We start from the raw sequence: 25,250 nt of genomic DNA, 5'->3' as shown, positions 1-25,250 counted from the left end.
CCCTTTGTAACTTGACAAGAGAAGAGTAAATATTTGCATAGAAAGTCTTAATAAGTCAAAATATTTGCATATAATACTACTTAAATTATATATTTTGCACATGTGAATGTGCGTCGAAGATAGTAATTGATGAAATTTGTATTAATTTATAATAGTAATTGATAATGACTCAATAACTTGAATATAGTGATACTTGATTAATAGTACAAAAGATGATTATGATCGGCGATATATATAGTGATTAATTATTTCAAACGACCCCTAATGATCAACTCTTTCTATTTAATCTTTCATTATTTTATCCTTTTTGACAAATATGGTTCATGAATCGTGACTGTCTTTCATTGGTCAAAGCCTTGCCGTTTTTGCTTAACTTTTTCAAGATATGGCAAAGGCAAATTGCCTAACTTTACTTCAGCTAAACACTATTTTATAAAAATTTCAACTTGGCTTCTTTTATCCTCTTTCTACTGTTTATATCTATTTTCCACACTTCCAAATAGAATTCTCATCAAACTCCTAGACTAATTAACAAGGAATTTTTTCACTCTTAATTAACAATTTCGGGTCCGAACAAATTGAAATGATAATTTTTTTTTATTGAAAGTATCATTCTCTATAAATGAGTACAAATATAAATTTAATTGAGTCCTACATAAATACTGAACATCAATTGAAAATAATTTTTTTAAAAATATTGGGAGTCCCATATTTCTTAAACTTTACCAACTCTAGAATATTCTTGCTTCATTTTTAATATAAAATCGTATATATATTGGACAGAACACAAATACCATCGTTTTCATAAACCTAACCTAAAGTAATATATAAAAGAATTAAACAAAAAGACTAGGAACGTGGCGTTACCTGAGAAAGATTAAGTATTTAATTAGTTAATAATCATGTTAGACTTTGTCTTACTTAAAAGTATTTGAGTTTTGAGTATTAATATTGGACATGAAATTGCTTTTAGTAGAAAGCGTTTTATCTTAAAGATGAAATTTTTCTATCTGAATATTCATTATTCAGGTTCTCAAGTAACCGTAACGAACACTTAACTTGAGATTAATTTAAAAGAAAAAAATCATAATTAATTAGAATTTATATAATCGATCCTAATTTATTTAAAATTTAAATGCAGTCGTGTGTTACAATCTTAGTCAGTGATCATGTTAATTAGGTGAGCCATTCAGGTTAAAGCTTACTTAAGAATCTTAAAGACTTAAATAAGAATATTCTTTACTAGTATTTTATTTTATGAAAAAATGAGAATATTATTGAGGAAAAATGAAAGATATTTGGAAGTACTTACTTTTTTTTATTGAGTAAAATATAAAAAATTAATGAGATTGTAATTCAAATCTATTCAAGATGAAAATATCACTTGTTTTCGATAAGAAAGACATACTGAAAAGATTGAGATTAACGATTGATAAATTTCGTAACTAAATTGATGCAACAGTTAGGAAAAGTCTTACCGTTGTGTTCCTTCTTATTATTTCTAGTTTAAATATATAACTAATCTTTAGTAGGGATTCATAATTCAGATGGACTCATATGGATGATCATATCCAATTTAATTTTTTAAGTAACCAAACAACAAAATTCGTTGTTTATCTTATTTTACCGTAAATATCTTTTTAAGTAGCTTGACATATATAAATAGTTATATTGTCATGAGATCAACAAAGCATCTTAAAAATTACGTATGATGTATACCAATTTCATCAACTAAATAAATGTATTTTCTGGAAATAGAAAAAATTATGTTGGAAACGTCGTCTTCAAAATGAATTTTGTAGCGTGCAATCCGAATTATGTTTGAATTTTAATATAAATATTGAATGATAAAATAAGAGAATAAGAAGCAAGATCATGTTTTTTTGATCATTTTGATAATGAAATTGATCGAAAAAAGTGGACAATAATGAAAAAGAAAAAAAAGAAACACATGAGGTTCTCACATGCACTTTAAATACATTAGTTTAGATAACTCATGTTAATTAGGTGATCCCATTCAGGTTAAAACTTTAGTATCAAAGCAATTAATCAAAGTTTTAAACCCATAAACTATATTGATTAAGACAAAGTCAAAGAAGAGTTGTAATTAGCAAATTTTGGACTGAATCATATAAGTTGCAACAAAGAGAATTAAACAAAATCAAAGCAAAAACATTCAGCATAGGGTACACACATTATTTTCCAAATTTATTAAGATACCTAATCACTCTTAATTATAAAAGAGAAATATCATTGTAAAATTTCCAAATTTCTTATAATTCTCTTTTTAATAATGGTATTCACTAAAAAATAAAAAGAGAATTTCAAAATGGACAATTTTTTTAATAGTTGAAAGAATTTAAATTTAAACTTCTTATTTACCATTAATAGCATATTTTCTACGGTCATATAAATTTATGATATGTTTAAAATTAAGAGTTACAATTTACAAACTCTCTCATATCCTTTGAAAATGATAGTCAATCCTATTTTTGATGGGCCAGACGATTGATAGTTTAATCAAACTTTAACAATTATTTTCATATTTATAATATCAGAAAAAAAAGATCATTCTCCAAGATATTCAAGAATTTTAACATTGAATTAATGTCTCGATTCTTTTAACTTAGAATTAGTTAATACTATCTTCTGGTGGGACATGTAAGAGATATAACTCAATGACAGAAAGAATCACTATTTTTCACTAAAAAAAGTTGAATTTGACTATAAACTTTGCTGCTAAATTATTGTTGCTAACATTTTTTTTTTTAATAATTCATCGCTAAATAGAATTAATGATGAATTTTTTTGTTTAGTTACAAAATTTTTTTGTTGCTATCTTTTTAAATTCCTTATAAGAGAAAACTCAGGCGAATATAAATACAAGTTTTAAAAGAAGTTCAATATTTTTATAAATTTTCAAACACGAGAAAAACAGAGTAAAGTTTTGTTTTTTTAGCTCTTCCAACTCCTAAAGTTCCAACAAAAGTAGATTTGAGTAAATTCACCTGTGATTAATCAATCCCACGCTCAAACTAAGCACGTCATAAGCACATCTCTACCAATAGTCCTTATCGTGTTCCCAAGCGCTCTATCTGCGAGTAATACAACAAATCTCCCTTTTACAAATAGTACTATTTTTATTTATTTGCTTAGCTAATAGATCAAAAATAATGATTTCCATATCAATTTCATGAAAACAAATATAAAAAAAATAAGAAAAACTTTGCTTCCATTTCTGAATCTTCTTTGCTTAATTTTTCATCTTTCTTTTAACTTGTTATATACACATCTGCTTCAAACCCTAACCCTAAATTCAGATTTCCACAATTTTTTTGTCATAATTAGAAAAGAAAATTTCAGAAAGTTTAATGATTTACTATTTTGAAAAGGGAGTTTTCTTGATTTAGTATTTGTTGGGAAGGGAATTGTCTTCACTGTGTGAAGATCTCAAAAAAGGATTATTTTGAGATAAAGATTCTTGATTTTGAGGAAGTTAATGAGAATTCTCTTTCACTGAATTGAAGGATCTTGAAAGAACCCATTTTTAGTTAAAGATTCTTAAACCCATTATACCAAGAAATCATTTTTTTCACAGCCCCAGATCAGAATTTTCTTCTGAAAAAGATTCAATTTTTTTATTCCATGCTGACAGTAGCTTAAGATGGGAGCTGAAAAGAAATGGCTATATGCACTTTTTTGTGCAGCCTTTGTATCATTTCTCATATTCTTGTCGTCCATTTCAGGCTTTAGCTCATCATACTATGCATTTTCATCACAGAGGAGGTTTGCCATGCCCGTGAATCACGGGACGGGCCATCCACCTGCTTTTGCATACTACATTTCAGGTGGAAGGGGAGATAGTGATAGGATTTTTAGACTTTTGTTAGCTGTGTATCATCCTAGGAATAGGTATTTGTTGCACATTGGTGTAGATGGGAGTGAAGAAGAAAGGTGGAAGCTTGGGATGTTGGTGAAATCTGTGCCAGTAATTCAGGCTTTTGGGAATGTGGATGTGGTTGGAAAGCCTGATCCAGTTACTTATATGGGTTCAACCAATATAGCGGCAATGTTAAGGGCGGTATCAATTTTGTTAAAGGTGGATGGTGGATGGGATTGGTTTGTTAATTTAGGTGCATCTGATTATCCTTTAATTACACAAGATGGTAAGTTTTTGCTTCAGCTGAATTGGTTATTGTTTTGTTGGTTTTGTTCATAATTGAAATTATCTTTGTTTTGATAAGATAGCTTCTGATTGACTAATTGATAAGGTAGAAGCTCATAATTGCCAAAATGATTCATGGGTTTTGGATTTTGGGTGTTAGTTTTGCTTAAAGTTTCAATTTTTTGTCCTCTGGATGAGTTATGTTTAGGATATGAGCTGTATGTGAGAATCAAAATTTTGATTTTTGGATATTACATCATTGTCTACGAGGTCTGCATACACTCTACCCTCCCCAGACTCCACTTGTGGGATTACAAGTATGTTGTTGCTGTTGTTGGATCTCATGTCATTGTACGATTGACTACTACTGTATTGCCTACTGGATTAGTGTCTCAGTTTAGAAATTTGTCGCCTAGTGTATTTTAGTTTTGTGATTCTGGATCGAGCTGATTTTACATGAAACATTGTGTTTTTATGGTATATGATTGGTGAATAAAGTCAGAAAGATATGACTATTATTACGTGGCGGTTCTCGTTCTTATGATATGTGATAGTTTAATTTTGTTTGTCGATATGTATCTGCTTGTAGTTCTGCTCCTCTAAAGAGATGTTGACATTTTGTGTTCACTCAAAATAAGATGACATTAATTGATTGACCTATAATTTGAATGGCTTTTATGAAAACCAGTTCATTTGCGGCAAGAGTTTAATGTACCGTTTTGACCTATATGACACCATCTTTCCCCCTTGAAAACAATGACTCTGATTCAGTTTATTTGATCCAACTATGCGGACATCTAGCCTCCCAATCTGCAGATAGCTGGCCAACTAATTTGCTGAATATTATCTTTATATTAGAGCTATCTAAGCTATGCTAGAGGGTGGTTTGTTTTCTTTCACTACCACTTGGGGGATACGAAGGATGTAAAAGTTTCATGTCCTGATTGTTCGCTAAAATTTGGTGGTAGATCTATTCCATGTGATGGAGATTTGTTTTTTTAGTTATATCAACTTAATTATGTGGAATGCACTCAATTATAGAAGCCAGGTGCAGAAAAGGAATTTCCAAATAACTATTAGATATGTTCTTGAAGTAGCTTTAGTTTTTATCATCATAATTCTAGGTCAAAAGACCTGGCAAGTACATAAGACTAGTTGGGTTGGTTCAGGCTATTGTTCTTTATAGATTTGGAAAAAAAATCATAACTTCTATAAACAGGAAACGATCCCATCAACTTTTCTCTAAGAAATATAAGTTTAGCTTTATCAGTTATTGCTTAATGAATTGTAAAAGCAAGAAAAAAGAGTTCAATCTACATTGTGATGAATGTAGGGTTCAAGTCTGAATCATGTAGTGGGAAATCTATTGAATGTTTCATATTTATTTACACATAATTGTCTTGCCAATAACGGCCTAATGATTGTAGGAGTAAGAGATGGAGAATAATTTCCAGCTACATTTTGGTGGAGTTATCCGAAACAATAAGATGAAAAGCACCAACTATTTTCAGGACTGGGTTTTAGTTGATTGATGGATTTGTTGAAAGAGCAGGGAAGAAAATGAGTATTCCTCTAGTTTCCTAAACTATTTAGATGAGAAGGGGATAAAATGATAAAAAAAAAAAAACTCCTCAATTTTGATGGGCGGGGAAGGGCGTGGAGGATTGTAGGGTGTATTATAACAACAACATACACGGTGTAATTCCACTAGTGGGGTCTGGGGAGGATAGTGTGTACACAAACCTTACCCCTACAAGGTTGTTTCTAATAGACCCTCGGCTCAAGTAAAATCATTACAAAGCAGTTCGGAAAAAGAAACAACAGGAAGAAACCAAGACAAAATGTTAAAAAAAGCATGACAATCCGCACTAAAAAGGGAACAGTACCTACCACAAAATAGTACAATAATCGAAGTGCCAGAAACAGTAGGGTGTATGGTAAGTTTAAGAAATTATCTGTCAAGACAGGTTTTGGGACGGAGTTCTTTTTGAAGAATGGACAGGCGACTTAGCTTAATTTATATGACCATTATAGTCTGCTGATATGCTGAATGATAAGGATAGGCCTTGCATATTGAATCATCCAGGATTTTCCTTGATGAATGTTGAACCATCGTGTGCATGAGACATCCAGTTCCATGTTTAATCGGAGATTTGCCTTGTTATGTTGATACTAGGTCCTGCTTGCTTTTATAATAATTACTAGTACATAACATCTGTGTATTGACTTCCTTGCTCATTTTTCTGACTCTGACATGGTTTCTACTCTGCTTTCAGACTTATCTCATGTCCTCTCATCTGTTAGTAGAGACCTAAATTTCATCGACCACACAAGCGACCTTGGATGGAAAGAGTAGGCAAAATCTTGTTTTCAATTTTCCTTTTTGTTATTAACACATACATTTTTATGTCCAAAATCTTGAATAGTTGTTTTGTCTAATGGAATTGTAGAGGTCAACGAGTAAAACCCATTGTAGTTGATCCAGGGCTTTACCTAGCACGAAAGACACAAATTTTTTATGCCACCGAAAAGCGGCCAATGCCTGAGGCTTTCAAAGTTTTTACTGGTAGAGTTCTTCATACTGCATTGTGATTGAGTTAACAGATTACGTATTTTTTTCGAAAATTGATGACTGACTGAGGAACTTAAAATTTTAAATGCAGGTTCTCCTTGGGTTTTCTTGAGCCGACCATTTCTTGAATTCTGTGTTTTTGGATGGGACAACCTTCCTAGAACCCTTTTAATGTATTTTACTAATGCAGTGTTGTCACAAGAAGTCTATTTCCATTCTGTTGTTTGCAATTCACCCGAGTTTAAGAACACGACAGTTAATAGTGACATGAGATATATGGTTTGGGATAACCCCCCTAAGATGGAACCGCTTTTCCTTAACACTTCTGATTACGATCTGATGGCACAAAGTGGAGCTGCATTTGCTAGACAGTTTAATAAAGATGAGGCAGTACTTGACATGATCGATCAGAATATCCTTAAGCGCAGCCAGAACAAAGTGACACCAGGTGCATGGTGCATCGGTCGCAAGAGTTGGTGGATGGATCCTTGTTCCCGATGGGGTGATGTCAACTTGTTGAAGACTGGACCTCAAGTGAAAACGTTAGGGGATTCTGTACAAAGACTGCTTCAAGATTTGAGCTCACAATCAAATCAATGCAGATGACGAGCAAAGTACGACTTGAATTTCTGGTATCTCTACTGGCCTGAGTTGACGACCAGGTTTGAGTACTTTCAGCTTAGATGCATTTTTGGTCCACAATTCTTTTTTGGGAGATATGTTCTTAGTTATGAGCTTCTTTGGTGTTCATTTTGAGATTGCAAGCTGGAAGAAGCATCAGCAGGCTCTTTCCAAGTTTTGGATTGAGCTGTGGCCTTTGTACAACTTAATCGTAGAGCCACCATATATACCGTCTCCCAACAATAAGAGGAATATCTCCGCTGTACCACGTCTATATTTTTTTGATTGTAAGTTATTAATGAGTTTTCACATCTAGTACATGTATGCCTTTGTAAGTTTTATCTTCACTTGACATTGTGTTACATGCAGTTTAATTAGATCGATTATTGACTTCTCTGTGAACAAAATCATTAGACACTTTTTTTGTTTTTAAGCTTTGGTACCTCTGCTATACTTTAGAAGTCTGGTACAAATGCTATCCAAGTAACTACTTTTGGATCTTCGAGCGTTTTTGTTGGTTGTAAATGTAGCTACTATTATTGTATCTCCTTTTTCTTGGTCGAGAGAAGCTCTATACGCATTTTAATAGTGACTAGACATATAATCAAGAATATCAACAATAGATTGGTGGAACAACAAGTATTGTTTTAGCCATGTGAAATCAACTGGGGTTACTACTATTGTTTCTTCCATGGAAGCGAGTTTCACAAGTACCCGTTCTCTACCTGCTTCACAAATGTAGTAGAGTTACACAGCGCGTTAACTGGTGAGAGGTAGCAAGTACCTCGTGAAAACAGTCAAGATGCATGCAAACTGATTCCGAATACCATGGTTTTTAAAAAGTTGGTCTCTTGGAGTTTTGCAGCAGGTTTTTAGTTAAACACTTCATTCATGGTCAAGAACATAGTGTTGATATCCTGCTGGAGAAGTGGCTAGCATCTTTTAACAACTAACAAATATGCATTTGTAAGTATTCATTTTTATTACAACCCCCAAGTCTCGTATGGTAAAAAAAATAATCACGCATTTGTATGTTTTCCCTCATCACAAGTCTAACTTTGGCCTCCGAGCTTTGGTCTAATGGTAAGAGTACAATATTGTGTGGGCTTAATGCATATCACGATTTGCCGCAGACAGAAGAAAAAGGAGGATATTTTAGTGGAGAAGGGTAGTAGCCATGCATCATTGGTCCTCGAAAATTTCTCATTAGATTTATACTTGCATTTTTGTGTAAAGTTTCTTACTACTATTAGGTAGCAAGCCCATTAACCTTCATGTATGATTTAATCAATTGTGGCAGATTGTCAGCACGCGAGCGCGAACGACATAAAGTAGTAATAGTAATATCAAAACGATGGTAATTGATTATCCCTACAAAAGAAAAATTGAGGTGTCTACTTATGGGCCAAAATAGTTAATTGGAGTTCAACCATCCTATTTTGAGGAAAGACTTGATATTCATATTCCTCATTCATCACAAGGAATACAAGTGTTACAAAGTTAGAGGAAGGACTGTCACACGTGTGATTGTAGACGGTTTAATTAAACACAAATATTAGAGACTAATGTTTGAAGAGGACCGTCCATCTTTATCAAAACCAAGAAGAGCTATTGAATATCCCGATCTTTTACAAAAAGATAAGAGATTCATTATTTTCGATTTTTACGATATGGCTTCCCACAATCTATACATAACATAAAAATTATTTCCCATTTTTACTCCAAGCTGCCTTCACCAAATTAATGAATATATGATAAATTTTAAAATTCCATTCATCTTCCCTAATTCTGCTTTCCCTTTTTTCCCGTTCCCCATTTTCTCAGTTTTCAAAAATGGCTCCCCGTCGATTCCTCAGCCGCATTCCTAAAACCTCTAAAACCCTAATCCCTTCACTTCACAACTCCACAAACACCATAAAAAATGGACCCCAAATTCACAAATTTATCTCCTTTTTTCGAATTTCTACTGTTTGTAGTACTAGTACTAGTAGTTCTTTACCCTTAGTCAGATCAATTCATTACGATTCAGTGAATACCCATGTCAATTCCAATGCTAATCACCAAAACCCAAATCCCAAAAACCCAGAAATTATCCAGGAAGCAGAAAGAATCTGCAAAATTTTACTGAAAAACACTGATGTTTCGACGAACAGTGTTGCTGATTCTTTGAATTCTGCTTCAGTAAATGTGAGTCCTTTGTTAGTTAATGAGGTTATAAAGAAGCTCAGCAATTCTGGGGTTTTAGCTTTATCTTTCTTCCGTTGGGCTGAGAAGCAGAATGGGTTCGTGCATACTGCAGAGAGTTATCATGGTTTGCTTGAAGCTCTAGGAAAGATCAAGCAGTTTAAGATGGTTTGGATTTTGATTGATGAGTTGAAAAACAAAGGGTTATTGTGTAAAGAAGCTTTTGCACTCGTTTCGCGGAGATTTGCTCGTGCGAGGAAGGTTAAAGAAGCTATCGAGGCGTTTGAGAGGATGGAGAAGTATGGATTGATGCATGAGTTGCAAGATTTTAATAGATTACTTGATACATTGAGTAAGTCTAGGCATGTTGGGAATGCACAAGAGGTGTTTGATAAATGGAAGAATAGGAAATTTAAGCCTAATATTAAGTCGTATACGATATTGTTAGAAGGTTGGGGTCAAGAAAAGAATTTGTTGAGGTTGAATGAAGTTTATCGCGAGATGATGGCTGATGGTATTGAGCTTGATGTGGTGAGCTATGGAATCATGATCCATGCTCATTGCAAGGTTAAGAAGTATGATGAGGCGATTGAGTTGTTACACGAAATGGAAAGGAAGAAGATTAAGGCGACGCCTCATGTGTATTGCACGTTGATAAATGGTTTGGGATCGGATAAAAGGTTGATTCTGGCTCTTAAGTATTTTGAGCTGTATAAGGGTAGTGGTTTTGAGCTTGAGGTGTTTACGTATAACGCGATGGTGGGAGCTTATTGCTGGTCTTTGTGTATGGACGATGCATATAGGTTAGTTGATGAGATGAGGAGAAGTAAGATTGGTCCAAATACCCGAACATATGACATCATTCTTCACCATCTTATAAAGGCCAGAAGAATGAATGAAGCTTATACGGTGTTTCAGAAAATGAGCAATGATCCTGGCTGTGAACCGACTGTGAGCACATACGAGATAATGGTAAGGATGTTCTGCAACGAGGACCGGACAGATATGGCTCTAAGGGTCTGGGATCAGATGAAAACAAAGGGAGTTCTTCCTGGAATGCATTCGTTTTCCACGTTGATTAACAGCTTTTGTCGTGAGAATAGATTGGATGATGCCTGCAGATACTTTCAAGAAATGCTTGATATGGGCATGAGACCTCCACTTCCATTGTTCGATAACCTAAAACGCGCACTTCTTGACGAGGGAAAAGAGGATACTGTTAAAGCTTTGTGGAGGAAACTTGAGAAACTAAGGAAAAGTCCTTTAGTTGGCTAAAGACACCTTAAAGATGGAATCATTTTAATGTAGTAGTAGTATTTTTGACAATTGAATTGGTTGAAGTTTATTGTACCGTCAATGCGTTTCATTATGTCCATTTCTTTTTTGTCCCCATTTTTAAAGCTTTGTGGAGGAAACTTGAGAAACTAAGGAGAAGTCCTTTGGGTTGGATAATGTTTAGCTTAAGATGGAATCTTTTTGACAATTGAACTGGTTGAATTTTGTTGTAGCATCCATATGCTTTATAATGTCCATTTTCTTTGTGGTCCCCTTTTCTATGTTTCTTCCTAAGATGAACTTGGTCGTTAAGGGATTCATATAGCCGATCTCAACTTGTTTGGGATTGAGTCTTGTTGTTTTCTATGTTTCTTCATCAATATTGTTAGCATAAGATGGAATCATTTTGACAATTGAATTTTGTTGTAGCATTATTATGTTCATTTTCTTTCTTGTCCCCTTTCCCGTGTTTCTTCTTTATAAGATGAACTTAAATGAAGAAACATGGTCATAAGATTCATATAATCAATCCTAATTTGTTTGGGACTTGAGACGTTGTTGTTTTTAATGTTTCTTCATTCATATTGTTCTTGTACACTCTCCTAAGCGTCTCGCCTCACCTCACCTCTAGTTGGTCCTAAACTCATATCAACCAAATTCTTGATCCTCGAAATCTAAAATTCGGGCATTTTCTTGTGTACTACAACAAGGCAAAGAGGAAATATAGATGAAAATAAGGGAACCACAACATTCTCAGGAGATAAATCTCAATTCTATTCAAACAATTTTATAGTACTCAAAATCAAGAAAATCTATAGGAAGTGTAATTTCAAGCACTTAAAAACTATGAAATAAACTTTTCCCAGAACCAGCATTTCCAGTATCAATTTAACCTGTATCATCAAGTAATCACCAACATATCAAACACAAAATCAATCAAACACGATGCTCGAAATGAAATTTTGTCATACCTCAGAATTCACTATGATCAGGGGCGATAGAAACATCAATCATCCTCTCGGGTTTACCAGGATCTTCATCCATTTCATCATCAATCTCATCAGGTAATGGAATCAAACTTTGTAATCCATGAACAACAAGCCAATCGCTGTAATACAAATCTGGGTAAGTGATTTCGACTCCATTAACAAAGCTCACATCATTAACCTGCGTTATCTTCAAACTCAACCCATTTATATAGTTTTTAAACTCAGTTCCATTTACCATATCATTTAAATCAGTCCAGTACAGCACACAAGGCACCAAATGCCTCAAAAACAGCTGCTGATACTCGGGAAAATCCCCGGAAAAGCCGACAATTGCATCGTCCATAGGAGCAAACACCGTCAATTTCAACTCCGTATTCTTCAAAAACCCGATCAATTGTAACTCCAAAAACGAAGACATAATCAAATAACCCTTCGATTTCAACAGCAATGACACTTCGTAAAACCGAGAAAATGGATCAAACCTGATACACTGAGGGCTCGGTTTGAAATCCGGGTTCCGATTTGTTTCCGGCTTAGTGAAATTCTGGGTGAAGAAATGTTCAATTGCGAAAACGACGACGAATCCATCATCATAAATCGGTGAACCAACGATTTCCACATTGTTGATAGAAACTCGCGAATCAGAAGGAGAACTCGTAACATAAAGCGAACTGGAAGGGGACAATGAAGGGATTTTGGAAGAAAACGGAAGGGATTGAAGTGAAGACAGTGAAATCGAAACAGGGGAGAAATGGAGAAGGATATGAGAAAGCGAAGGCTGACCGAAATCGGTAAAAGACGAATCGGGTGGAGAGAAAATGGTAAGAGCAGAACCAGTAAGTGAATTCTTGGCAGCTCGTGAGAGAACGGTATCGGTAATGAGCTCAAGAGTGAGTGACATGGATATATAGCCGGAGTTCGACAGAGTCTCCGCGGCATTAAGTAGAGATTGTGGAGGTGCTGGTGGTGGAGGCGGAGATTGGGCGGTGGAAAAACAGAGGAGGTAACTGAAGAAGAAGAAAAATGCTTTGAAGAACGCCATTGTTGTTGAGCTTTTGCTTTGCTTTGTTTCGTTCTGTTATGAGTGTGTGGGGTTTATGGAGAGGTTTATAGCTTTTAGCGGTTATTTTAGGGAATCATAATTAGTTATAAGTTTATAGAATTGTATAAGTCATACCCTTTAGTTTTGAGAATTACAAAGTGAATAGATTATGGATATGAATATATTTTCTCGAAAACAATATTTCTACCTTCTGAAGTAATAATAAGTATTCTACCTTGTCTCGTATCTCACTTTATAGAATTACTGCTGTTGATAGACGATCGAAAATAAAATTCAACCACTTAAATTATTCAATGAAGAAGAAATTTTTATAAAGTATGTCATAATTGTTTAACACAAATCATTTTGTTTATTTGATTTTTCTCATGGTGTTTGAAAAAAATTATTCTGAAAATTTCTATAATAACAACAATGATATATATGATGAAATCTCATAAAATGATGTTTGGAGAGGATATTATATACACAGATTTTATCACTATCTCATAAAAATAAATATATTATTTTTAAATGATCTTCGATTCGAGTACAAAGTAAGTAAAAGAAGGGAAAATGAGAGTGAAGAAAATATAAAGAACGGAAATGATAGCAACAATAAAATAGTGACCAAGTTCAGGTGCTTAATCGGAAAATGAAATTTAGTTATTAAATCCAAAATGCGGTCATTTCCATCGAGATTTCAATTTAACCAATGATATACGAACAAGTGTCCCTCCCCTCCATATATTTCCCGCTTAAATACTCTCCTTCACCTTCCACACGCTCATATTTTGAAAACTCAGAAATCATAACAGAACGCAAAAGCCATGGAAGCTCTGAAATACTTTTCTCTCTTCATCTTCGCCTTTGCTTGTTCATCACTCTTCTCTTTCTCCGCCGCCTCCGTTCACCACCAGAAACCTCCACCGGAACTGCAATCGCTAGTCAACGCAACACGCGCAATGTCCAGCTCAGGCTACACCACTATGTCCGAACTTGCTTTGGAGCTGTACAATTACCTCCCCCGGTGGAGTGAAGACAACCTCACCGGCCTCACCATTTTTGCTCCGCATGACTTCGCTTTCATCTCTGAAATCTCTGGTAAGAAAGAAACTCCGCCACGCGACACTATTTTGCTTCACTTTTCCCCTCTTTATCTCTCCCATAGTAAAATCCGTTCAATGAAAGAAATCCCGACGGTTTCGATTCAGTATGACCTCATCAATACTAGCAATTTCTTTGGTTCTGAAATCTCAATTTGCAATGTCAAAATCTATCCTGATCCGCCGATCTACGACGACGGCTATGTCATTGTTTACTCCATTGGACAAATCTTCAACATCAATTCCGCCAAGGACACAGGAATAGTAGTGCGTATAGAACTCTGAGCTAATTTTCATGGAGGCTTACTGATAAATTGTACTAATACTCTCCTTTTTTACTCGAACAAATTGTTACAAGTCCTTTAAGAAGAGCAGTTGAAACTCAGATTTCTTTTTGTTTTCTAAATGTAATGCTTTGCATTGTGGATGCATGTGGATAATGGATCTCTACGTTTCTGTCTCTGTGAATTCTTCTGATTTTTTATTTTGAACAGTTAGATTGTTATTCTGTTGGATTGATGAAGGTGTTTTGATTAGTGAATAATTACTTTGATGCTGTACGATAACCTCCTTCAGTGGAGTAATCTCAACCTCACAGGCTTCACCATTTTTGCTCCGACTAATTCCGATCTTTGATATCTCCGGTAATAGAGAAATTCCGCCAGCCGAAACAATTTTCCTTCACTCCGCGCACTCCGACCGAAATCTCGACGATTTCTCTTCAGTACCACCTCATCAGTAATAGCAATTTCCTTGATTCTGAAATCTCAACTAACTTCGTCAAAATCTCTCCTCCGTCAATCTACAAAGACGGCTATGTCATTGTTTACTCCATTGGACATAAAAGCAGGACATTAGGAAAGCTGATCAAATGGAATCATTCATGCAGATCCAGAACTCTGAGCTAATTTTCATGCGCTCCCGCTATGCATGGGTCCGAACCTGTGACCAAAATTCGTTACCGCTACACGTTTTTCTTTTATCTGATTATAGTTATAGCAGATCAATCATCATCTATCATTTTATTTGCTCAAATGTATCATAATCTATCTAAAACACAGTATTCACCTAAAATATATGCAATGTAGTAATTAGGTTCTTAATTTAGTTTTTGTATATATTTAGTGCATTTTTAAGCACATACACATGGTTTCGGCCAAAACTATTTAATTCTGATGAACCTGTATATTCAAACATATATTAATTGTTGTTTATCAGCCTTAGTATCGTAAATCAGTATATGCACAATGTAGATAAGTATACATAGAAATCATTAGAAGGAATGATGAACATGCTAAAACTCCATTAATGGAGGTTATCAGTGCTCCATTAATGGAGAAAAATAGAAGAGAAGAAAAGAGACGAAGCTAGAGAGAGATAGTGAGAGAAGTCTGAGTTTAGAGAGGAAGAGAGAGAAAGAAATATCTTCTGTTATTCCTTTGTTCCACTGATACATGTACATATATATGTATTTGTACTGAATTGTGTATTGTGTACACATACACCCTAACAGTATCTATAACTAACTAACAGCCACTAACAACCAATTAACTACTCTTGTTAGCTTAACTACCATTAGTTATAGATACTCTAGTTATAAATAACAAATGTTATTTATAACACCCTACTTATAACACATTTGTTATTGTGTACACATACACCCTAACAGTATCTATAACTAACTAACAGCCACTAACAACCAATTAACTACTCTTGTTAGCTTAACTATCATTAATTAGCCTAGCTTGACTAACTATGTCTTTAGTCAACAGAACACATTTGTTATTTATAACTAGACATATGTCGACGACTTTTTTTTTCCTGCAAATTTTAAAAATATTTTCTTTATTTCTTAGATTTTGTGTCAATCAAAAAGTGCAACATTACTAATGTTCTAGGCCCATTAGAGATATATACGATGGAAATTTACATAGATATACCGATTTAAGAAAATATTTACCATTTATAATAATAATATTTTTTTCACTAGATACTTATGATAGATTTATAATACAATTTTAATACATATTAGCGAAATAATTTATAAAGCACATATAATGCAACTTTTATACACTTATAATATATTGTGTCAATTTCTTACCAAACAGGCATAATATATTTTAAAATACTTAGAATACATTTATATTGCATGCATAATTCACTTTTAATACATATCAGATTTATCATAGTATTGCTATGTATTGCTATAGATGATAATAAATAAAAAATATCGCTAAAATCAGTATTTATTTATTAAAAAGTGTTTACCCAATTAATTTTTGTAAACTTTACCTAAATCCCATAATGGAAAAGTCTAATTACTAAACAACCCTCATCGTACCAAAATTACTCGATTTCTACTTTTTTCAGTTTTGCTGATACATTAGTTATGTATCTGATACATCAACTTTAGCAGTAGAATAGTTAATGCAGATCATCTATTTATGGATAGTATTTTAATATAAGGTATGATTGGTTTTTTAAATCAATTACTGATCTAATTAATGGAATTAATTGGTTAAAAAAAGCAACGGTTGTGTACATGAAGATTCAAGCCAAAAAATAGAGCATCAATTCAAACCAAAGTCGATTTCAATTTTTTTTCCAGTTTTGCTAATACATTAGTTATGTATCTGATACATCATCTTTAGCTATAGAATAGTTAATGCATATCAGTTATTTATAATTCTGGTACATAAACATGATGTATCAGAAACATTAATCCTTGATACATGAGAAACTAATAGAAAAACAACATTATCTAAAGCAGTAGAATCTGATACATAAATGCAGATGTATCATGAGATTTAATTCTTGATACATTATAATTTGATACATAAGGTAGAGTTTTCAGGAGCTGTAAAGACTAATAAATGAGTTTCTGATACATACATTTATATGTATCAGAAAGGTTATAGCTTGATACATTTTCATTTGATACATAAAGTAGATGTATCAGGGGCATTATATCTTGATACATTTATAACCTGATACATAAATATAGCACCTGATACATCTACTTTATGAATCAAATTATAATGTATCAAGGTCACGAATATAGAATGCATCTTAGATGTTATGTATAATGAATCGGTGCATAAACGAATAATCTTCAATGCATGTACCTCACTGAAAATGGTAGACATGAAGGTCTCAAATTTATAGAAGAAAACAAAGGACACCAATTTTAGAAGATTTTTCAAAGATTTACAGAAGAAATCAAACGATACAAATTTTAGGAGAAATCAGATTGAATGAGGATGAAGTGAGATTTCAGATAAGGAAAAACTTAAATATACCTTAGTTAAAACCTTGAAATTGAGTAAAAGATGTACTCAGAAATTCAAAATCTCAAAAACTGATGAAAAGGAGCGAATTTAGCCGAGGATTTAGGGAGGAAGAGTGATGTATCAGTGAGGGAGAGAGAGTTAAAGAAAAAAGAGGAATTTTGGATATTTTTTAGTATAATAGGGAATATAAGTAAATATGATATTAGAATATGTGTAAAAGGATAATTTTTCCTATATACGAATACAAGTCATTGGGCCTTTGAAATGCACCAAACTCTATAGTATGGGCCTGTGGTCTCATTTAAGCACGACGTGCCTTCAAATTATCGTTTCAATAGTCTTAAATTTCATCGGTGAGATTACATTTTGTATATTATTATTCATTCACAATTAACATCTCTTCACCATTATGTATATGGTAACAACTTAAAATTGATCATCATAAATCTGATTTTTTTTCCTGAAATTTAGACGTTTAATCCAAACACCTTGCAATTTTATATAATTTCTAGAAATATATAGAAAGTATATATTTTAATAATAAAAATATAAGTGCTTATTTGATACTAGAAAGTAGTGAACAACCAATAACCAAATGGTGACATGTCTATTTTGGAGGCATGCATTATTTTAAAGGTGGATCTCTCAAATTTCCAAGACATGGGGCATGTTTTTGGTTTTGAAAACAAACATTTGACATTAAGAGTGTGTTTGCGGGGGGGGGGGGGGGGGGGGGGGAATATTTTTTTTTGTGTGGGTTTTTCATTTTACTTGTGTTAATTGGTATGTAAGTAAAAAATATCATTTTAAAAGTATTTTTGTATAATATAGATGAGGTGTGTTGGAGAGTGGGGAGGACACAATTATTACTATAAGTTTGTGGAACTTATTTTCCTATTCTTACTGAAAAAATTATTTTCTTCGTTTTTAAGAATTTTATTTTAGTAAAAAAATTATTTTTTAAATTTTTTGACCAACCGAACATGAACATGTTTGCATTTTCTTCTCATCTCAGAGTTAGATCACATCTTACGACACAAGGTGTAAGCAAAAATGGCCTGTCAATATAAAACTATACTAGATAATTAAGGTTAATCTAGTGTTTCTAGAAATAACATGTTTTCTATGTAGAAGAAATATTCTTTAACCTAGCATAGAGTCAAGAAAGATAATTAGATAAAGACACTCATTGTCTTGATACATATGTATATAATGTTTTTGGTGAAAGTTAGAATATGATATTGTGCTAGTCAAATTGGTGGTTTCTTACGTAAATGATTGGATCATTTTTTGGGTCTAAAATTATTTTTTTATCTGGTGTTCAGTATCTGTTTTGACGTCAATTAATTCAGATTCATGGTGCATAATACTCATTAAAAGTAGAAGGTTTTGCTATTAGAATTTTTCTGTTTTAAAGCTTGAATTCAAAATTTTTAATTAAGTATGGAGGGAAGAATATAAAAAAATTATATTTATTTTAAATTTTCAACCGCGGTTTGAATAGGTCGTTTGAAACGCAAAGTAATTTGCATTGACTATAGTGTCTTTAATTGGCTACTGAAGTAACAAATAAGAAAAAAGCAATATAGAAAAAAATGAAACTCATGCCTTTTGATTTCCTGTCCAATATTCAATATAATACGGCATTGAAGCCTGATCAATTTAAATTCATATTATCTATAGAATTTTTTGAGGAAAATATTTTCTATTAATTTTTTTTTCATATTTATGACTCATAACCAAAGAGCTTTGATTAACGGAGAAAATGGTAAAATTCAGATTTCAGTGTACAAGGTTACTTTTTAATATCGAAATTCGAATATTTATTTCTCAATTGTTTGAAGTAAAAACTAAATATTTACAATTATAATAAATATTGCTTTTAAATGTTAAAATGACAAAAAAAAAATTAAAAAAACAATAGTCATTTGACTCTTCAAAGAAACATCTTTTTAGTAGAAGTCAAATTGCAACATACTTTCTTCGAGATACAGATAATGCCTTTCACTTTCATAGTTTTATAAAAATCTTTTAACAAACACACACAAAAAAAAAAAGAAGCATTTTCTAAGAAACCTCTTGTTTTTAATGGCGTGATAATTAAGTTAATCAGTAAACTAATTAATCACAAAATAGACTAATCAGTAGATATCAATTTCCAAGTGAAAATGCGTGAGTTAGGAAATAATGGGTAACTAAGTGAAATATTTATTTTTCCTTTATTCATTTCATTTCCAAGAGAACTTATAATAACTTTTTTTTGTTGTTTTTTATTAATATTGACGATTTGACATGAGATGAATTTTAATTCAAAAAAACATGATATTTAAAAATTATATAATCGACTTCAGTTTGCTTAGTACTGAAGACATATTTATTTTTATTGTTTATTTCATTTCGTAACTCTTTTTATCAATTGACTACAGTCCACAATAGATAAATTGTGAAAGCAGATTTAATTTTTGATGAATATCTTATTTGAATGGCATTGAAAAAAAATGAAATTCTTGATTAAAAAAATCCATTAAAAATGTTTACGATAAATTAATGAGTGACGTATGCAATATGCAGGAGAAAATTAAATTGGGTTGGTCCAATAAGGTAAACATAGCGTCCAATTTTTGACCAAAGAAAAGAAACATATATAAATAAGAGAAGGAACCTTCAAGAGAAAAAATTTAATAACATAGACTTTGACTATGACACTCATTTAATTTTAGTCAAAATTATTAACTAGACAATTCTAATTTGTTCTTCAAAATAAATTATTTATCGTTGTAAAAGTTGAAAATAAAATTGATTAATTTTTTTCTATTTTATTTTAAATAGTAAATTTTTTTAAAGATCGTAAACACCTCATTAATTTGACGAAAAGAGATTATATTGTAAGATATAAATAAAGATAAGCTAATCAAAAACTCCTCCTAATTAATTTTTTTAAAGGTGCGTGTAAAAGAGAAACAAGACAAGTAATTTGAGACAAAATTTTTATCCATTTTAATTGTCGTTTTAGCTCAAAAAATTATCATTTTAAAAATTCAAAATTAAAATTGACAATTATTTTTAACTATACCCCAAATATTAAAGAGGTAGTTCTTGAAAAGAATATCTAATAAATAAAAATAATTTAATAAACTATTCCTTATATTTACTATTTGTTGACGTGAAAAGAACTGAAGTTGTCGCTTTCAAATTCTTTCAACTATGCCCCTAATATTAAAAAAGACAAGTCTCAAAAAATATCTAATCAATAAGAATAATTTAATAACTTATATATCTTTTATATTAAAAATAAATGTGAAAAAGAGCTAAAGAGACAAATTAAAATTGACATAAATTAATGCACACATTTTAGTGCAGGTAGATTTTTAGTCAACATTCTTTGTCTTCATAAATCATTTGTAATGCACAAAATCTAAAATTGCAAAAAATGACTCCTCTCTTTATTTTGGTCTTTGTACTCTCTTTTTTCTCTCTAAAAAATCCCCCTTTTCATTTAGCAAAAGCTAACAATTTTACAAGCCAAAATAGTTCAATTATTGGTAACACAATTGGTGGAAACAAATGGATTTCAATTGCCTCAACAATAGTTTCTTCAAGTGGTAATTTTGAAATGGGATTCTTCACACCAGGTAACAATTCCAATTATTACATAGGTATATGGTACAAAAAATTAAGTAAACAAACTGTTATTTGGGTTGCAAATAGAGAGACACCAATTTCCATATATGAAATGGATTTTGCACAATTCAAGATTGAAGATGGAAATTTAGTACTCATCAATGGTACTAAACAAATAATTTGGTCGACAAATATCAATTTTACCACAAATTTCAACAATTCCCAAGTTGTTGCAACACTTGTTGATGATGGAAATTTGATATTAAGTAATGGAGATAGTAACAATAGGACGAATTTTCTATGGACAAGTTTTGATCATCCATCTCACACGTTCATGCCTGGTTCAAAATTTGGGTACAACAAACGTACAAGACTGAAGCAGGTCCTTACTTCATGGAAAAACGCAAACGATCCATCACCAGGACCCTTTACACATGAAGTTAACATGGATAAGTATAGTGGACAAGGTGTTAATATGTGGAACCATAGTGTTATTTATTGGAATAGTGGACCTTGGACAGGCAACAATTTTACAGGGGTACCATATCAACCAAATCCTATGTTTAATTATACATATGTTAATAATGATGATGAGGTTTATTACATGTACGACTTCTTTAACCCTTCACTTATTTCAAATTTCATTATGGATGTTAATGGACAAACAAAACAAGTACTATGGATGGATAGTACAAATGATTGGAATGTATTTTACACTGATCCAAAACAAGTTTGTGATGTTTTTTCTTATTGTGGAGCTTTTGGTACATGTAGTGAGTTAAACTCTGCTCCAACATGTGATTGTTTGAATGGTTTTAATCCTAAGTTTGAAAAGGATTGGAAATTGAATAGTTTTTCAAGTGGATGTATGAGGAAAACAAGTTTGAATTGTGGTAATTTTGGTGAAAAGGACAAGTTTTGGATGTACAAGGATATGAGATTACCAACAAATAATGAGACTTTGGGTGTTGGGAATGAAGCAGAGTGTGAAAGTGCTTGTTTGGAGAATTGTGATTGTGTTGGTTATGCTTATAAGAGTGGAAATATTGGGTGTTTGATATGGAAAGGGGAAATCTTGAATTTGCAACAACTTTCTCAAGATAATGCAAATGGAAGCACCATTTATGTTAGGCTTGCAGCTTCTGAGTTTTCAAGTAACCAAGGTGATGACTTGCAATTTCTCCTAAATTTTTGAATTTTAGATGCATGAGGTACTTTATTTTGTTTTTTGTCTCTTTTGAAAAATGAAAAGTTGTGTTCGCACCACTTTATGGTTGGGGTGGGAAGGGCAACGGGGAGGGGTAAAGTGTTTCTTATCAAAAACGATTTCATTTACAGAACTTGAACCAGAGACATTTAGTTGAGGATAGAGTGGACTTAGCTAATAATTAAGGTGTTAAAGCTCTTCCTACCAATCTGTTGACTATTCTCAAAGGTTGAACTTTATACTTTTGATTAAAGATAGAGTGGTGGCACATTAAAATACAACATTTCTTTTTCTTTTTTATTCTGTCTATTTATGAACTTATCATTTCTCTTGTCATTTTACTTGGTAAAATGTGCTCTTTGTTCTCTTGATTATCAGATGCACATCAAAAGCAAACTTCAACAAAGCTGAAAATTGCAATTCCTATTGGTGTGATTGCTGCACTTCTCATTCTTTCATGCTTTTCCTATATATATTATAGAAAAAGAAGAAGCTCAAAAGTTAAAGGTAAAAACAAATGTCTCTTTTTTTTTTTTTTAATGAATCACAATCTTTCACTTATTTTTCTCCTTTTTATTAAAAATGTACAAAATTTAGTATTATCAGGTTTCTAAACTCATCCATCTTTTTTTTTCTGTTTAAATACAGAGAGTACTACAAAACCTTTCATGCAGAATAATACTGAAGGAGAAGGAATGGAATTGATGGATATTCAAGATGATAAAGGCAATATTGAGGTTCCATTCTTTAGTTTTGAAAGCATATTAGTGGCAACAGATGACTTCTCTGAACAAAATAAGCTTGGTCAAGGGGGATTTGGTCCTGTTTACAAGGTATTTATACAAATATCATTTTGTAATTTATTTTTATAAGCTAGAAATTTCTAAGAGTCAATGGCGCACGTTCATAACTAGATTTAGACAAAGGGTAGAGCTACATGTCTACTTAGGAGTTCGGCAGAACCCAATAGTTTCAGCCTTTCAGGCTTTCAGCTCAGACGACTCTGTATTTGTGCTTAGAAATCCACTTATATATTTTCATAATTCAGTAATTTGTCTTTTCTACAATCCAAAACTTATAAACTCAAAATCTTAGTTTCGTCTCTAGATTTGGATAACGAGGCCGATCCTATATCCTTCTATACTTAAATGCTAGACATTTGTTTGCAACATGACTGAACTCATGACGTGCACCTAACCAACATAATGTCATAGTATTATCAAGTACTATTCCTTGATTATAATGAATAAAACTCTTGTAAATTTGTTGTAGGGAGTATTTTCAGGAGGAAGAGAATTTGCATTAAAAAGGTTATCAAGTCATTCTGGACAAGGCATAAATGAATTCAAGAATGAAGTAATGTTGATTGCAAGGCTTCAACATAGAAATCTTGTTAGACTTTTGGGCTATTGCATTCAATCAAGTGAAAAGATTTTACTCTATGAGTATATGGCAAATAAAAGTCTTGACACCTTCATTTTTGGTTAGTATTTTTTTACTAATATCTTTATACTGTTGATGTATACAAGTTAAATTTCTTTAATTTTTTTGCATGACGACTCCATAAGATCGAAGACGAAGTGTGACATTGGATTGGAGAAAAAGATTTGAAATTATAGAGGGAATTGCTAAAGGACTTCTTTATCTACACCATGATTCAAGATTAAGGATTATTCATAGAGATCTCAAAACAAGTAACATATTATTAGATGAAGAGTTGAATCCAAAAATATCAGATTTTGGATTAGCAAGAGTTGTTGAAGGGAAAATTACACAAGCAAATACAAATAAAGTGGTTGGAACCTAGTAAGTACTGCTAATTCCTATTGTCTTGGCATTATTTTGAAACTCATATAGGCAATTGTGGTGCGATCCTTCTCCAAACATTGCTAACGCAGGATGCTTTGTACATCAGACTGCCCCATTTTTTTAAAAAAAAATTTGGCAATTGTGTTGATTTTCTTGTCCATTGGTACTATTTATGCAGTGGTTATATGGCTCCAGAGTATGCAATAGATGGATTATTCTCAATTAAATCGGATGTATTTAGTTTTGGAATAGTTATACTCGAGATCATCAGTGGAAGAAGAAATACTGGATTTTTTCATCAAGAAGAAGCGTCGAACCTCTTAGGCCATGTGAGTGAATAATTACGTTAAATCTTGCTGCTTCTTTTTTCTACATTGTCACAGAGTTTCAAACTTCATAGGTTAAACTCCAGCCTATGAAATTTGAATCTCCATGACATTTATTTCTCAATTACAGGACTGAAAAGTAGCTATTAATTACAACTTTGTGTTAACATATTTGTACTATATATTATATTTTAGGCATGGAGATTATGGACAGAAGATAAAGCATTGGACTTGGTGGATCAATCACTACATGAATCATGTAACAAAGAAGAAGCAATTAAATTGCTTAATATTGGGCTTTTGTGTGTACAAGAAGATCCAAAAGAGAGGCCCAATACATCAAATATTATAATGATGCTTGGTAGTGAAAATATTATTTCACTTCCACGCCCAAATCAACCGTCTTTTATGACAAGAAAAGGTGGTAATAACACATCTTCTTCTTCTAATGCTAAGTCTGATGGTGTCTCTAATAATCAGCTTACTGTCACCATTGAAATGGGTCGATAACGCACTACTAGAAATCAGTCAATTTCCCATGAACGTATCCGTTGAAAAATCTGTCGAAATTTTTCTGATGAGTATTTTTTTTAATGAATTTCTCATAGAATGTTCGTCAAAAATTGACTTGATTTATGATAGTGACAAGAGTGAGATGCCATCAAATTTTGACATATTAAATCCCTTTATATTTTATTTCTTATCTTTACTTATTCAATGTATATATTCTACTAAAGGATGTACTTTAGAAACATCTTTAGTAATTAAATTATGTATTTTTACATGGCTATTTGCTCCCTTTGTTTGTTCCTCTTGTAACTTACTATTGCAAAACAGGACAATTGAATGTCCAAAAAAAAAAACAATTTCATTGCTCTCCATAAGAGGGACATTATGTAATAAGTAGAACTGTGTCTCTTGTATGTAGGGTATATACTAAGTTTTTCTCCATACATGAGGAATTTAATTAGGGAAAAAAACAAAAAATGAGTTATCTATCAATAGCAAGATGACCTACTCTTTTATATCCTCATGAGTTGTCTATC

At 32.3% G+C, this 25,250-nt stretch overlaps 4 protein-coding genes across 5 annotated transcripts; 3 read left to right on the top strand and 1 right to left on the bottom strand.

Moving 5' to 3' along the window:
* Positions 1-3,258: 3,258 nt before the first annotated feature.
* LOC129879877 (beta-glucuronosyltransferase GlcAT14A) lies at positions 3,259-7,860 on the top strand. The gene is made up of 4 exons (XM_055953607.1): positions 3,259-4,166; positions 6,442-6,517; positions 6,616-6,731; positions 6,829-7,860. The coding sequence occupies exons 1-4, from the start codon at positions 3,665-3,667 to the stop codon at positions 7,341-7,343; spliced, it is 1,209 nt and encodes a 402-aa protein (XP_055809582.1). The 5' UTR covers positions 3,259-3,664; the 3' UTR covers positions 7,344-7,860.
* Positions 7,861-9,030: 1,170 nt separating this feature from the next.
* LOC129879876 (pentatricopeptide repeat-containing protein At1g71060, mitochondrial) lies at positions 9,031-11,087 on the top strand. The gene has a single exon (XM_055953606.1). It carries the CDS (start codon positions 9,192-9,194, stop codon positions 10,815-10,817), a length of 1,626 nt encoding a protein of 541 aa, XP_055809581.1. The 5' UTR covers positions 9,031-9,191; the 3' UTR covers positions 10,818-11,087.
* Positions 11,088-11,551: 464 nt separating this feature from the next.
* Positions 11,552-12,932, bottom strand: LOC129874007 (putative fasciclin-like arabinogalactan protein 20). Of its 2 annotated transcripts, XM_055949229.1 has the most exons (3): positions 12,289-12,932; positions 11,789-11,925; positions 11,552-11,710 (listed from the first exon to the last, which is right to left on the bottom strand). In XM_055949229.1, the coding sequence occupies exons 1-2, from the start codon at positions 12,846-12,848 to the stop codon at positions 11,790-11,792; spliced, it is 696 nt and encodes a 231-aa protein (XP_055805204.1). In that variant the 5' UTR covers positions 12,849-12,932; the 3' UTR covers positions 11,552-11,710; position 11,789. The 2 variants fall into 2 exon arrangements, with proteins under 2 accessions (XP_055805204.1, XP_055805195.1); XM_055949220.1 differs by having other exon boundaries at positions 11,789-12,932.
* A 7,737-nt stretch (positions 12,933-20,669) lies between these two features.
* Positions 20,670-24,988, top strand: LOC129879875 (G-type lectin S-receptor-like serine/threonine-protein kinase At4g27290). The gene is made up of 7 exons (XM_055953605.1): positions 20,670-22,025; positions 22,448-22,576; positions 22,718-22,902; positions 23,342-23,552; positions 23,638-23,875; positions 24,057-24,207; positions 24,400-24,988. Exons 1-7 carry the CDS (start codon positions 20,672-20,674, stop codon positions 24,712-24,714), a joined length of 2,583 nt encoding a protein of 860 aa, XP_055809580.1. The 5' UTR covers positions 20,670-20,671; the 3' UTR covers positions 24,715-24,988.
* The last annotated feature ends 262 nt before the right edge of the window (positions 24,989-25,250 follow it).

Source organism: Solanum dulcamara, chromosome 2, assembly GCF_947179165.1.
Source record: "Solanum dulcamara chromosome 2, daSolDulc1.2, whole genome shotgun sequence".
Lineage (NCBI taxonomy): Eukaryota > Viridiplantae > Streptophyta > Magnoliopsida > Solanales > Solanaceae > Solanum > Solanum dulcamara.
The sequence above is the reverse complement of the archived record's forward strand: the minus strand, read 5'-3'. Positions and strand labels throughout refer to the sequence as shown.